Source organism: Haliaeetus leucocephalus, unplaced genomic scaffold (assembly GCF_000737465.1).
Source record: "Haliaeetus leucocephalus isolate CR32 unplaced genomic scaffold, Haliaeetus_leucocephalus-4.0 Scaffold730, whole genome shotgun sequence".
NCBI classification, from domain to species: Eukaryota; Metazoa; Chordata; class Aves; order Accipitriformes; family Accipitridae; genus Haliaeetus; species Haliaeetus leucocephalus.
Window position 1 is genome coordinate 1,921,780 of NW_010973166.1, and position 16,228 is coordinate 1,938,007.

The 16,228-nt window shown below is 41.5% G+C and overlaps 1 protein-coding gene across 2 annotated transcripts in view; it reads left to right on the forward strand.

The window, feature by feature from the left end:
* Positions 1 to 16,228, forward strand: part of RFWD2 (ring finger and WD repeat domain 2, E3 ubiquitin protein ligase) — a 121,837-nt gene that overhangs the window by 43,612 nt on the left and 61,997 nt on the right. For both annotated transcript variants that reach the window (XM_010580646.1, XM_010580647.1), the window contains exons 10-12: positions 4,679 to 4,822; positions 13,265 to 13,373; positions 15,155 to 15,236. In XM_010580646.1, the coding sequence (XP_010578948.1) occupies positions 4,679 to 4,822; positions 13,265 to 13,373; positions 15,155 to 15,236 (335 nt within the window). The remainder of the gene's footprint in view (positions 1 to 4,678; positions 4,823 to 13,264; positions 13,374 to 15,154; positions 15,237 to 16,228) is intronic.

Here is a 16,228-nt window from a genome sequence, read left to right on the forward strand (position 1 = left end):
ATCAATTTAGTTGTCCATCTGTATGTGTTCTCTAACTCCAATGTGTCCTCCTGGGATGTGGAGAACAACTGCACACACCATCAGGATGCAAATGTAGCAAGGCTTTATATACAACGGCAGAACTGGTAAATACTCATTCTTTACTCTTTTCCCCACTGGTCTACCCTCAACACCAAGCCAAGCTTCCAGATATATTTCAGAAGCAATTTATTTCATAATTCCATTTGTTAGCTATGAGTGCTCCCCAAGGTTGTAGGTTTTAGTATTAAAATAAAATGATTTATAATCTCACAGATTGAGAATAAAGATAAGCAGCAGAGAAACCAAAACCCTTGAGAATGTGTTTATTTTCTAGCAGCTCTTAGTGGTATTTCCATAGGACACTAGTCATTAACTTCTTAGGAAAAAGAAAATAGTGACTTGGGAATGGGAGATGTCTCTCTGTCGTGGTTTAACCCCAGCCAGCAACTAAGCACCATGCAGCCGCTCACTCACTCCCCCCCCACCCAGTGGGATGGGGGAGAAAATTGGGGGAAAGAAACAAAACCCGTGGGTTGAGATAAGAACGGTTTAATAGAACAGAAAAGAAGAAACTAATAATGATAACACTAATAAAATGACAACAGTAATAATGAAAGAATTGGAATGTACAAATGATGCGCAGTGCAATTGTTCACCACCCGCTGACACCCAGCTAGTCCCCAGGCGGCAATTCTCCCCCCCCCCCCCCCCCCTTCCCAGTTCCTATACTAGATGTGACGTCCCATGGTATGGAATACCCCCTTGGCCAGTTTGGGTCAGGTGCCCTGGCTGTGTCCTGTGCCAGCTTCTTGTACCCCTCCAGCTTTCTCGCTGGCTGGGCATGAGAAGCTGAAAAATCCTTGACTTTAGTCTAAGCACTACTTCGCAACAACTGAAACCATCAGTGTTATCAACGTTCTTCGCATACTGAACTCAAAACATAGCACTGTACCAGCTACTAGGAAGACAGTTAACTCTATCCCAGCTGAAACCAGGGCACTCTCTTCTGTTTTCCCTGGAACAAAACAATCAGTTCCTTTCAATTTGATTTTTATAAGTAAATTCTGTTGCACATTTGTAAGTCTTTTTCAAATATCCAGGAGTTCTTGTGTCCCCTGAAGATTCCTTATAAAAATTTAGGTAGTCTTTATTGGTCAGAAATATGGAGTTAAAAGTAGGTTGGAAAAAAAAAAAGGAGCAATTGCTAATTGTTTCTAATGTGCACATCTTTGAAGAGCAAGGACTATTGCTAGTCCAAAAGGGAACGTCACTGGATGTTCAAATGATCTAAAATATGCCTTACCTCCAGTGCTTACTTTAAAAAAAAAAAAAAAAAAAAAAGTCTGAACTGGTCTCCTGTCTCTAGAGGAGGTTGCTTCATGCTAGGACTGAGGTAGGCTTGTAGCACACACAGACAGTTGGTGCTCCATCTGCCCTCTGAGGGGGTGAAAACATTCATTGTCAGTCCCAAGTTAAGTCTACTTAAAATAGTGCTACCAAAGCACATTGCTCTTATTTTAGCAGGACACTAATAGCCATTGCATGCATGTTTTATGTGTTGCTTTGGGTTGCTGGTGGCTTTGTGCCTCTCACCATGTGAAGTGGATGCTGTTGTCTAGCTGGTTTATTTCTTGACTCAATGGCCTTTTTGACAAAAAGGATAAAGTATTTCCTATTACTCTTACTGCATGTTATCATTATGCTAATGACTAATTCACTTTGACTGTAGAAATGTGTCACCTGGAAACCAGAATGTTGTTGTTCTTCAGAGCTGCCCCTGTTGGGTCTTTTGACAAAACTAAGTCCTTTTGTGAATTTTCATATAGATAAGCTTGTATATAAGCAAGCGCTTACATTGACACAAAGAGTTCAAGCAGTAAGTGACAGGAATACCATCGAGCTAGTTAAATGCAAATAAGCCTTGCTTAATACTAAACGTATTTAGAAGACTTTGTAGGAAAAAGCATGAAAATAACTGTTGCTATGCAAGTGGGCTGTTTGTCCTAATCCTGATTAGCCCAGGGGGAAGCAGAGCTTTGCAAATATTAGGAATAGTTTTATATGGTAAATAATCCACTTGATTAACTACTTAGATTTTTTCATATTTTTCTTTGTAAATCGCTTGCTAAAAGCTGACTGGCAGAAAGTGAGAACACTTGTTGTACCAGGACTGTGCATAGATGATGGAGGCCAAGGTGCAAGTGTGTGTTAGGCTTGCTGTGTTGGGTTTGCCTGCCTGCCTCACAGCCAACAAACATCTGTACAGGTGGTGGTTTATTTCTGCATCCTTTTCCTCTCTGCAGTGTCTTTGATGCTGTTTGAAGGTCACAGGTCTGATGATCAATTTCATTGGTTGATGCTTTTTATTAATTTTTTTAATGATGCATTAACTTTTATAGACATATTGAAATACTCATTTGTTATGTCTACAGCATGTCTCTATGCTAAAAAAAAAATTAATGCTATAGAAGCAAACCCACCCCAGGTGAGAGAGCTTCTATTCTGTTCTAATAACTTGGCTTTTTACCAGACATTGCAATACATTATTTTTTTTTCTTCAGCAGAAGGCTAAGGGTATAAATTGAACCCAAGTAGATGAATCGCTGCCATCAGTTTAGTTGCGCTTTACCTGAATCCACAGGGCAGCGAGCAGGAGCTGAGGCAGTGGTTCAATTAAGATTGTGGTACAAATAAATCTATTGTATTGTTATAGAGGCTTTCAATTATAAAACTCTTCCATAGAATAGGGAGAGCTGACAAGACAAGACAGGCCTGAACGGTGCTTTAGTCCTGTTTGTATAAAAAGTGATTAGACTAGGGTAGATCTGGGGTGGGGGGAGAGCAGTCTGGCTGCTTGGATGCCTTCTTTCCCTCTCCTGTTTTATTTAAATAGGTGCAGGCTTGCTTGCTTTATTCCTCAGCCATAAGCATGTTCCTTTTCTTTGCCTTTTGGAGGCTCGCAATTTTGTGGGCTTGACCCAACTAGCTTGTTTCTCCTCTAGCAAGCAAGCAGTCATGAGTGGGACCATCTCCTGCCACTGTTTTGGAGAAGTTTAGGTGCCTGAGTTAAAAGGCCAAGTTGCAAGCTGCTTCATTGAATGATTTTATACCATTGGACTGCATATCGACAATCCTTTCTCTCCATAGTTATTTTTAAACTTGATGATATCTCCTTTACAAGGACTTGAAAACTCTGTTGGCATTTAAATTTATCTTCCCTTGAAAGCATTGCAGTGCTTCTGACTTCTCAGCTATGTTGAGGGGTAGAAAACTGTAGCTGTTATAGCTATGAGGGCAGCCTAATGAGCCCTCCCTCTTCTTGTAATTGGTTTAATGCTTTCTAATTGTAGAAAGGTACCTTAAATACCCCTGCTTCAGGACTTTCCGAGCTGTATGAATGTGAAATCAGTGTAAATTCAGTTTTCTCTGCTGCTGTTCAGAACTTGCTGCCTGGTTCACAAATGCTCTGGCTTCTTGGAAGAACAAAATGTGACAGGGACAACAGAGACTGAAATGAATTACGGAGTGGAGGAACCCTGAAGGACACTTCTCAAAGTAGTAGATTAATTGCTTAGTCAAGAGACTTGAGGAGAGCTGGTTACTGATCATTTGACTGAGGGCAAATGCTACCTCCAAACCCTTTCTGGGAGGAGCAGCAAACTGGTTTCTCGCTGAGGCCGATGCTTCTGAAAGGAGGTAGGTGTATGTGCACATCCACCCTGCCCTGTCTGCAACCCGTGTCACTGCAGGCAGGGCAGGGGCTCCTAGGAAGCAGGCTGATTTCCCTGACTGCTAGATGTCTAATAGATTTCTCTTGAGCCCTTCCAAGCTGCAAAGGTGGCAATGACATTAGCTGTTTATAATCTGCTGCCTGCCTTTCTCTCAGATGTATTTCATGTATAACCTCAGGCTTTTCTCATTTGCAGCTTAACTTTGTTATAAGGTGACTGCTTTTACTTCCAACTTCATTGATATCTATTACAAACTTGCCCTGCAGTTCAAGAAAAAAGGTGCCTCGGTTTCCATGAGCAACCCTAAGTGGAAGTCATAGCATGCATGGCTTTTACAGTACTGATGATATATGTTTCGACCTTCTGTTGTTACTCAGGGAATGTAGAAGGTTTTTTTCCACAAGTACTGGTTTGCTGTGCATTAACACTTAAAGTTCACCAAGCTGCTGTATATAGGAGCTAAGGGATGCAGCGGTGCAACTGAGAGAAATCAATGGGCAGTCATCCCATAGCACGTTGATCATAGAGCATGCAGCTGAATGTTAAGCACGTTTCCAGGGCGAGCTGTCAGCTTTGACGTTTGGTTACCATGTAATGTAGCTGGTGTAGCTGAACTGGAAAACCTCTAGAGCATCTGAACAAAGATCCTGTCTGCAGGAGGGAGATTGTGCTACCACAAAAAGTCTGTTTCAGTAAATGGAGAAGTGGGTGTGTATGGAGGGGATTAGAAAATGGTGTCTGACAGCAAGAACTCCATGCTGTTGGCATGTGCCAGACCTGACCGAGGCGTTGTGAACTGGGTATTTGCTAACTGCAAATTGTGATTCTTAGCTCTGCCATACCAAGATGTTTAGGTGGTAAAATGCCCTGCTGGTAAGTATATGTGTTGTGTTACACAGTTCTCAACCTATGCTTTTGTTCCTCAGTATTGAGTTCGACCGAGACTGTGACTACTTTGCCATCGCTGGGGTGACAAAGAAGATTAAAGTCTATGAGTATGGTACAGTCATTCAGGACGCGGTGGATATTCACTACCCTGAGAATGAAATGACCTGTAATTCCAAAATCAGGTAGGTGTTGACTTTGTATTTGAACTCAGAGGGCCTTTTTAATTTGCTTGTTCACGTGCAGTAGCTGTTTTGCTTTCTTTATCCTTTGTGGGAATGGGAGGGGAGAGGAGGAAAGCAGGAGCCAATGGAAAGCTTGCTTTGAACTTTGGGTGGGATCAGGTGGCACAAGCACTGTTACTTGTGTATGCCGGGCTCATCCCAAGGTGATAGCAGGCCCGTGTATCTGGAGGAGAAAGAGACATAGGGTAGTGAACTGGTTTTGTGTTCCTTGCAAATGCCATTGGATACCTAATCAGTTAAAAGAAGAGTAAAAGCGGAGTAGTAGATATGCTCCAGGTAAAGTCTTAGGTTGTCTCAAGGTAACTTCTGTGCCCAGTTCTTCTTAATGGCCACAGATTCCTTCATGCTCTCTTCTCTTCATCAACCAGATCCTTTCCATTCTGCTGAAGGCTGTTAGTCCTCAGGAAATGTGCCTTATTTGCGCCTTCTGCCTATGAATTTGTCTGCCTGAAGTACTATTCTGCTGGGCCTCATAATACAAGCTCTTGGGAAGAGACCTTGCTTGATTTTTGCTGCTGTGCTGCTATCGTTACTGTCAACCTATTTATTTTTCTATCTTTTTAGATGACTTAAACCAAAGAAATATAGACCACCATGTCAGAACTTCAATTGAAAGAATCCAGCTAACATAACTTAAAAATCCTAATTCAAAAATTCTGTTAAAGCTCAAAAGTAAATAATACAGGCAATCAAACCAATTCAGTATTATAATACAAGTCTCCAGCATCTCTGCTGAACTCATTTGGGTTTTTTGGTACTCTACATTTTAAAAACAGTAAAGCACCCACAAAAGTGTAAGTAATAAATTTATGTAACAGTCCGGCTTCTACGAAAACAAAATGTTGTGCAACAAGATTAGTGTTTGCAAGCCTGCTTTATAGTGTAAAAGTCACACTTAGTTTTTTAGTTGATGCGTTTCTTAAGATAGATCAGTCGCTCCTGTAGCAGTCATGCTGATTATTCGTGGGAATTGTGTAACACTGTTTTGTGAAGGAAAAGGTGTAAATGCAACCGGCCCTAGGACTGGCTTTCAAGATGGGTAAAAACAGTCTGAGAGGGATTTGTATTGATAAGCCATACTGATTATGGAGCTTGTGTTTTGCTGGTCTTGTAAAATGTTCAGCATTTTTGACTGAGTCATAGCAGAGTTCACGCTATTCAGCTTCATTATTCTGGAGAGAAGAGCAGAATAATAGGAGAACCATCTAGCAGTCGATTAATACCTTTTGCCTTAATTAGAAGGGGAGAAGCAATGTGTGTTTGGTATTTCTCAGTCTGTCTGAGAAGACTTCCAGACTTGCTACTTCAAACTTGACGGGGATCTACCCTGATGATCCTGCTAGTCATTAGGTAGTTGGTTGGTTGTTCTCCCTTCTCCAGCAGCTGCTGGTGAGAAGAGCCACGTTAGTACCTTCACTGATGTTACTCTTGTCAGGTTTGTGCTCCGGACAAGACACTGCTTGCATTTAAGATTTCTTCTCTTCCTCAAATTTCATGCATATATAAATTATATATATATGATGACGCTAAATGCATTGTCCTCTGATGCTCTGTGCCTCAGTGGAGGTGGACAGGGTCCTCTTCTTTCATTTCTTTGCCCTAGTTTCTCTCATTCCTCCAAAGAAATGCATTTTTTTTTCCCATTGGCACCTCCACATTATATCAACCTTCCTTCAGCATGTGGGTGCTCTTGGTTTTGACAAATAAAGTTAGGCTGTTAGTTGAGTGCATCCTTACTATATCCATTAGCTGTGCTGCCAGTCACTGGTGCTGGGGCTCGCTGGTGCAGTGTCGAGCAGCATAATAACTTGGTATTCTGAAGTGGCGTAGCTTGAGGGAGAAGTTATATATGAAGGCTGTAATTTCATTACAGAATATTGCAGTATGCTGAAAATGTGTGTGTATTATAATAAAAAAAATCTAAACAAGTGGAGCCTGCTCTTTGTAAAAAGCCTTCGCTTAAAGCTGTTGATCATAATTTGGGTGGAGGTGCAGCTTCTTCCAGAGGCTTACTCTACCTGCTAGTGCCCTTTCTGATATTGAAGACAGATGTATTTCTACTGTGGCACATGGGCGGTACCTCTCTTCGCAGCAGAGATGCAGGAGTCTGTGTGCAGATGGGATCTGGTGACATGTCTCTTCTGTTGAAGCTGGCGTGTGACACCGGCACAGCTTGTAACGTCCTCTCCATCCTCACGCGGCACCAGAGCTGTCTGTCTGCAGGCACTTTGGCTTTCCAAAGACACATCATGGGATGCTCACCCTAAATTGATCCTGGTTAACCTTGTTCAGAGTGATGATGCTGGAACATAAATCATTAGCGGTTACATTGGTGACTCAGCTTTTGGAGGAGCAGCAGCTCTGATGGGCTTTTATAAAAGCAGACAGGTGACAACATTTGCGAAGACTCATGTCTGGCCAAGAGCAAGTCTGCTGGCCTGGAGCAGCTGTGGTAAGGGAAGCCCTGCTCTGCTGTGTGCCAGCTGGGTGCCTGATGAAAGGTTGAGCTTCATGCCAGCAGTAATTGATTGTAGGCTTTTCTGGAGCAGAGCCCTGGTACCAGCTGTAGCTGAGTGTTTCTTCCTCTTTTCCAACCCCCCTTTTTTTTTACACCCACCTGCTTCTTAAATACATTCTTTTTTCATCATCTGCTGAGCTTTCTCATCCCTGTTTTTAAGAATGGAGAGGAAGTCAGTGTGTTGGGCTTCTGGTAAATGTGCATCACGTCCCCCAGGAATGACAGTGGCATAAGCTTCCAGGAAAAACACAAGATGACACATAAATCCTCATAAAAATCCCATTTACAGATTCATAGCTTCAGTACAGAAACAAATCCTGGCATTGTGTAGTAGCTATAAACAGCACCCTGTGAGCTAATTATGACTTGCTGTGTCCCTAGCTATGGCAGACAATAATCTGTAGTTCCCCCGCGCAGAAGGAGATTGGAAAGGACGAGAAGAGGATGAACAGCTAGCAGCGAGCCACAGCTCTTCTCTGATTTATTCAAGAGGCAGATTTGTTGTTTTGGCATAAGTTGCAGGGGGCGAAAAATAAGGAGATCTAGCATTCAGGTAAAAAATTGGCTTTAGGCCTCGTTAATCTACAATAGGTGATGTGCAAGTGTGGTTAGGTAAATACGCTTTTGAAATCCATGTTTAGTATTCTGTGTGCTTACCACTCTGTTTGCAGCATCCGTACTTCAGTGATAGATGTTACCACAAACCTCTAAAATCAGCTGCATCTGTTTAGTCAACTGCAGTAAAAGCAAAGCATTGTAGGCTTTTTTAGGAAGCTGCTACTATTTTATTGTTTTCATTTTTCGGTATCAATAAATCAAATGCATGATTGCTCTATCCTAATAGCAGTTCATGGGCATATTGCTGTCGGTTTTTAAAACGGCAGTCAGTTCTCACTATTAAGTTTAAATTAAGCAAAAACTTGCCGTATGGTGTTTTTCATCATAGAGTCTTTGCTATTTGGAGCGGTACGAGCTCTCTTTATGCTGAAAAACCTCATGAGCAGTTGTGTTGGATGCCCGTATTTCCAATGCAGGAAGTGTTTGACACCAAACAGGTTATAAGGAAATACGCCTTCAACTTTCATGAATTTCAGTTCTCAGAGTAACTGCTTCACTTTGCAACAAGATGAAGTTTTTCTTTAGAAGCATTTGTCTCTTAACTCTAGTAGAGTTTTTCTTTGGATTGATCAGAGAAAAGGTTGTTTGGTTTGTTGTTTTGGTTTTTTTTGGGGGGGTGGTTTTTTGGTTGTGTTTTGGTTTTTGGTTTTTTTTTTTTCTTAAAACATGTAATTCTGTATGTCTCTGAAGTATTTGGTTAGCGTTGTTATTCATGTGGATGTTCCTTGCAGTAATAGATCACTCCCTTTAAAACATTTCAGTCCTAAAACTACTGGGCATCGGTTGACTCATGGTAATAGACTGGATCTGGAGCGCTTGGCACTTGGAAGCAGGTCAGACCACAGCAGTTTGTATCTTATTAAAAGCTTTAACTCTGTTTAACACTCACTGCCAGAGGCGCGGTTGACACCGGGTAACTTGATCCTGGATTTGAGATATTTCAGCCATAAAAATACTGGCTTGTGAAAGAAACATCAGCATGACTGACAACGCTAACCAAGCTGGCCCACTTGTGTCTCAGAATAAAACGAAGGATACACATAAATCTTCACAGGGTCAAAATTTCTGTGTGTCCAGATTGGATGCCAAGGTTAGAGTGTTTTGGACGTCGGTGATTAGTTTTCAACTAGAGTTTCTCTAGGCTAATCTTCTAGGAAGAAAAGCTATCACAACTTATGTCAAGACAAACCTCTGGGGTGTAACTATTGCCCTGTTTCTAGATTAAGGATCAAAGCAAAAACTGAAAAAATACAGCTACTAGTATTTAAAATAAAAGATGGTCTTGCACAACTCCTTTTAATCCAGTGCTGAATTATACATTATCTCAGCCTTAGGCAGCTATTTTTTGTATCCTATCTCATAGCCTCCACATTTCAATTTCTGCCTGGATGTGGCTGCAGGTCATCTAAAGGTTTTCTATGAAAGGTTATTTTTATGAACTTCTGGGGTTTTGATGCTTAACCTGTTTGAAGACTGTGTAAGTTGTATTTTTGGTCCATCTCACCTTTGCCCTTTCCTTTCCCCTTCTCCAACTTGCTTCTCCATGCATTTTTAAGGCTGTTATTCCATTTATTACCCATGATAACATCTCAAGGGAACCTGAAAAAGTAGGTGTCTTTGAAGATTCAGCAAAATTTGCTTGTGTTGGACATGGAAGAAAGATCAGTGCTTCCCTTGAGGGGGGACATGACAGTAGCTTCTCAACCCTTTGTAGGTCCCAGGGGACCCACATGGAAGAGCAACATGTGCTCATAATGTCCCAGCTCCAGGACAGTCTTCTTCCAGGCCTGTATCATCACAGATGCCAGAGAACACAACCAAAGGACAGTCAGCCCTTGGTAAAAAGCATCCTTCACCTGGAGAGGGAGCTCCCCTCCACCTGATCCAACCCTGAATTGTGCTCTACAAAGGTTACTTTTGAGAATTTAAGTTATAAAGCAGCTCAGGTATTGCAATGTCAAAGAGAAAGCTCTAGTTTCAGACTTTGTAAAGAGAGTCGGGTGGTGATGAGGGGAGAATTAAGGCAGAGAGCTGGAATAGGGTTGGTTTTGTCTTATTATGATCCTTTAATCATATTCCTTAAAAATGGAAGATTTATGGTGTGTGTGACTTAAAATGTGTTAATTGAACCACTTAGTGGCTGCAAATCCCTGAACATTTTTCACCTGTCAGTTCCTGTTTTCCTCTTCAAGTCTATCTACAAATGCTTTCCAAGTGAGTGTTAACCCCTTGTTAACGCCATCAGACTTCAGTGGGACAGAATGCTTAGCTTGATCTTTGCTGTGCCAGACTTAATGGACATGCTTTTGGGCACAGAAACCCTTCATTTTTCTCCATCTATATTGATTGATCTGATAAAATATTACCTCTCTCTGCAAACCTGACACTTCTTACGTCCTTAGATCTATCACGTCTCAAACAGAACTGTTGAACTCGGTCCTTTATATTTTTCTACCTACTCAATAATTCCTGATTTTCATCGTCTTGGGTGATTCCTTTTTTGACAAGATATAGTTACATGATTATCTTCTTCATAGTTCAGCTTGTAATACCCAGCTCTCTTTTGCCAGTCAGATGTGGATCTCATGTTTCCCTAGCGTGGAGCATCCATCTTCTAACCAGCCAAGGTGGCACCAGCATGTCTGCCTTTCTCTAGGACCCTCTACCTGCTGAAGCTGCCTGACGTACTCTCAAAGCCGTCCTGATAGAAGACTGCTTTCTCTAAGATTCGGCCCTGGGCTGTATTCTTCCTGCTTTTGTGTGATGGCTAAACTTACAGATTACTTTTTTTTCCCTTAAGCTCCTTGAAGCCCTGACTTGAGTGGAGATACGATGGCAGGGGAAACAGGTTTGAACCAATAAATGTCTAGTGCAGTGTCTACCCCTCTGCCATTAGTTGGAGACTGCTCCCAGCCCAGAGCCTCGCTGTTGTAGCTCTAGGGCTCTAAACCACTTTTGCTTCTGTCAGTGACCAACAGCTCTGCCTGGAAACAAGGCTTCAGATGTCAGACATGGTTATCTCTGGACTGCTGCAACCTTCAGTTCGCAGTCCTGACAGGCAGTGCCTGCCAGCTTCATTTGGTCCTCAGGGAGCCACTTAGGCCCTTCTGAATGAGGCTTCTAGTAAATCATAGACTGTCATGACCTGCTTTTCTGTGTGGGTACCGAATGGTAGTAGAGGTGGCTTAATGATAGTTCCTTGCTGATACATTTGTGGACAGTCCTTCTACCCACGAGGGCTGAGGACACTAATGTTTTCTAGTTAATGATGTATCGTGGAAGAGGCGAAACCAGGGAAAGCATTGCCTGAGCTGTATCACCTCAAGCATCCTCTTAGCAGCTGCTGGTTGAAGATGATGATTTGCATTTGGTAAATAAAACTTTTTAAGTTTCTGAATGCAAAGTTTTAAAAACAAGGGATGCTGTTATAAGAATGAAATGTGCAAGTCTGTGAACAGACTATAGGCAGACAGAGGTGCACACAGGGGGAAGTGTTTGACAGGTTGAAATCAGTGTCATCAAATGTCCGTCTGTACTGGCCATTCTAAAGAAAGGTCCCAGCAATCCAGTGGGGAAAGTGTGTCCTGAAGGTTATCTCCTAGCATTATGCAGCGGTGTGAGAGCTTGCAGAAAGCTGCTCCTCTTGGATGTCTTTGTCTCATTTCTGTAAATTACAGGTTAACTTGTGCAGACAGAGGAAGTCAGAGCTGGAAGTCTTTTGGATCACTCAGTGAAGTTTCCTGCTGATGCAAGCACCAATAACATGTTATTCCTTCCTCATATTTCTTCAAATTTGTCTTAAAAACCAGTTGAGTTTCTTGCCTCCCATTATTTGTCTAATCCAGAACCTCAGATAAGCTTGTTGATTCCATGTAGCTAAAGAGTGGTGAGCTATGATTAGTGGTTGGTATGCATAGTCCCTCTACAGTTAGAAAACTCATACCTTAGTAAGTTCAGTTTGACTGTAGTGAGGAGCAGAACACCAATGCTTCTTGCTGTTCTTTAACTAACTGAAAAATAAGTGTTTATGTTTAACTACCTTAAAAAAGGAAAAGGATTTTCTTCCTCCTGTGTGTAAATTCCGAAGGAAAACAGAATGCAAGTGTATAGTAGAACCAGTAATTTGCCAAGGTATAATGCTTCTAAGTCAGTATCCATGTACCTACATCATATTTTAATGTGTAGCTGCACTGATCAAAGCAGTGCTAAAAAGTTACAGAATCATGGACTTCTAGTTTATATTGTTGGTTAAAAATTAGCCCCAAGTCTAGCATAATCTAGTTAACTGTGCCAGAGATGTTTGACCTGCACAAATTGGATCTGTCAGTTCGGCTTCTGCTACGTGCATCACAGTTGATACCAACTGGCATGCTTTTGTGCCAGATGGTCCAAAAATTGGTGAACAAGTATTACAAATTTTCTTACCTCTGTCACAATTTTTGGGAGTCAGAGTGGAGGCATAATGCCAGAATGCTACGAATGTGGCTTGGCAGTGTCTCTGCTCTTGTTTTGTCTGCTGATGGTTAGAGTTTGTCAGTGGAATTGTCATTTAGTTTTGCATGGCCACTTAATTCAGTTTAAAATATAAACCCGTGCGATATATTTTGCAGCTCTCAATCAGAAACATCTCCTAAACTGCCTATAGCAAGCAAACTGCTGTTTCCTTCTGGATAGGAAGGGGGGGTGTCTTTCCACATTTACAGAAAGCTGGAAGTAGTTTCTCAGAAATCAAACTTTCATTTGCACATAGATAAATGTATAGAATGTTACATATGTGCCAGAGGAGAATTTGATTTGCCATCCATGCAGCTACGTGTTTTACATATATAGCTTCTGTTAAGTAGTTGTCTTTATGGTAATAATATTAGTAGTAGCTATGGGTAAGAGGCTAAGAAGTCAAACCTTGAGCTCTCTGTGACAATTTGTGTGGAATTCAATAGCAAAACAATTGCAGTGTTAGAGATGAATACATTTAAAAAAAAAAAAAAAAGCCAAACCCTAACACTTCATATTGAGGGGGGCAATGTCACTTAAGCCAATAAAGCTTTTCTTTTAGTTTGTAGAGGAAGGTTTGTTGTATTTCTGGTGGGTTTTGGTTTTGTCCTTGCCTGAGAGTTTCAGTGGGGTAGCGTGATCAAATGCCGCGTGCTTTGCGAAGACACTAATTGCCTGACGTATTGCAAGAGTGATTTTTGTGTTGTAAGGTATGATTTAATATAAGACTGACTGGGGCTCTTCTTTTTAAGCTGTATCAGCTGGAGTAGTTACCACAAGAACCTGCTAGCCAGCAGTGACTATGAAGGCACCGTCATCCTTTGGGATGGATTCACGGGACAAAGATCCAAGGTCTACCAGGTAACATGCAATCAATGAGCAACACTTTCCCACACCATGGACCACGTCGGAGGAGCAGTATTCAGTCTGAGGTTCTACTTCTAGTTCAGCAATAGACTTTTCCATTCCACAGGGTGAAATAGATGCTCCTGCTGTTTGGTAAATGTGTCTCATCCGCACAGCTTTATTGAGCTGTAGTCCTCTGAGGGAGGCAGCTATATCCTCTTGTCACAGGCATGAGGCAGTTGACGTTTTCTTGCTGCTGCTTTCAGGCAGGGAATCTGCACGGGGACAAACGAGTTTCTAGAAGTTGTTTGTCTCACCTTCCTTTAGAAACCTCTGTCTCCCCATACCAATTTCACTTCAGTCTTTGTCAAAAGCCTTTTGTAAAATCCTGCAGTGATTGCTGCTGCAGGTGCTCGTAAAGCAGAAGAGCAAAATGCAGACTTAAGTGACGAGGCTGGGAGAACGGAGCAGTAGGCAGAACCCTTCCTGATACAGTCCTGCGCTCAGCAGAGCGGTGTATGCACACAAGTGGGCTGAGCTCAACAGCGAGACCTGTTTCGGAAGAAGTTTCTGGCATTTTGTCTTTTCGTGCAATTTGAACATTGTGTTTCTATATAATGGATTCTGAGAGGCTTGTGATCAGAACAAGGAGCTTGGAAGAGAGGTTGTTCCATTTGGGGAGAGACTGAAAGTGGTGCAGGCTGTTCTGTAGGTAGCATAGTGCATTGAAACTGCTCAGTGATAATGAACTGCAGACTGGCCTTCACTTCCCCCATCTTGACAGCTCAACATAAGTTTTAATTCCTATTTAAGCCTTTGTTTACTTTTTCATTGTGTTTTGGCCATTTTGTACTGCTTGTTTTCACTAATCCTTTGCATATCTCAATTAAAAAGAAATTATACTGGACAAAATAAATCTTGTCTCTTCTTCTCTCAGATATATTTTGCATTTCTTTATGGGGCTGAATAATGAACCTAGAGAGGACCAGCTGTTGCTTATGTTAAAACAAACTCATTTTGCTTCCTATCAGATTACTTGAATTTTTTATTTGGATTTGCATAGAGGCATGCATACTGACATCTGCTTTGCATGTATTAGAAATCCTTTAGTGACTTTGTCCTGGTGAGCTTTTCATGTCATCGTTTTGCAAGCCTGTATGAAGACTTTAAACAAAGGGTTTGATTGAATTTCTGGTTTCATTCAATGCAGTGTTTTGCTTCCACATGGGATGTGCCAGCATAGCAAATACAGCTCTTCTGTGTTTTGGGAAAGTGTGCTGTCTTGTAAGAATATTTGTTTGAGTGGAAGAACATAGGATTAGACACCAGAAGTTTTGTTTAGTAACTCAACAGGAAGGTGAGGGTTTCCTGGACTTTCAGAGAGGAGGTGTTTGAAATGGCTTTGAATGGGCATCTTATTGGTATTGGGAGATAAAACTGATCTGCTAGAATAAGCAGCAGCACACAGTGGAACCACAGCCAGTCAAACTGTGCTGCAAAAACGGGTCTTTAATGTATATTTCCTGAAATCATTATTGTTTTTTCTTTCAAGTAAAAAAAGTCTGTTTTAGGTTTTAAAATTGCCATTCTGTTTTCTGCTTTCAGTCTAGCATACTGTTGTAAGCATTGGTCTGATTGGGCGAAAACATATTTTCTGAGAAACTCCTAAACACAGTAAGCTTCTCTGTCCAGGGCTCTGCTGACAATTTATACCAAACAGCACATGTTTTTTCTTTTACTATTTTATCAGATTACAGCTCACTACCTTGCAATATTTTTCTTGTTTCTCTAAACAGGAGCATGAGAAAAGGTGCTGGAGTGTTGACTTTAACTTGATGGACCCAAAGCTATTGGCTTCAGGCTCTGATGATGCCAAAGGTATTATTCTTTTTCAGTAGCTGTGCAGAAGGCATACACTCCGTGTATTCCCTTTGAGGAACAAAAATGTGATATTTCAAGTAGCTGATTCCTCAACTGCCTTCAGTAATGTAGTTGACAGTAATGTGTTAAGGTATTACTGAACTGTTGTGATCTTAGAGAAGCAGAGGCTTTGTTTGGATTAAGATTTCTTGGTGCAATGTTCACATTTTTCGGGTAATATGCTTTCTACTAGCATTTTCCAGGACACTAAACAAAGCAAAATGTGTTTTAACATTAGTTAAGCCTGGTGAGTTAAACCCTTGGGGCCTTTCAAAAGAGCAGCATGTATTTATATTTCAAAAACAAGGTTGTTGGGGAAAAATTGGGAGTTAAAAATGCCTGCTGCAGTTTTACCTGTAGCTCCGAATGTTGAAGAGTGTGCACACTGAGCAGCTTCCCGCTTTCCCAGTGCAGTGTGTTTCTCGGAACATAACAGAGTCAGATGGTGGACTGAATGGGAGTGTTGAGAGCAACTCCCAGCTTTGCACACTCCAGGGTCCATTTGACAAAGGGCTTTTGGAGAACCCTTAAGACAAGCCCTTTCCCAACATACTGGTAGAAAAATGTTCCACTTCTAAGAAGAAATAGGAAACTTCTAAAGAAAAGGATAGCACTGAGCAATATGTAGTGTTCTTCATCCCTAATGAACAAGACTTTACCTCTAATATGTTTACAATATCAAATTGGAGTTATCAAGCAGCAAGAACTTTAGAGTTCCTTTCATAGTCAGTGGGGATCAGCCCTCCCAGATGGGCTGATACAGCTCTGGACAGAGCTCTTTGTGACTTGCTTTCAGATGATAAATTAATTTTTCATAAACATTAAACCCTGCAAGCCACTCCCCCCTCTAAAATACTTTTAAATTCTGTTTCAAAAGAAAGCTGTATTAGTGTTCCTCAATTAGTGTTCCCCGCCCCCCCTCCCCCCCTTTTTGTTGGAAGTCAAGAGTG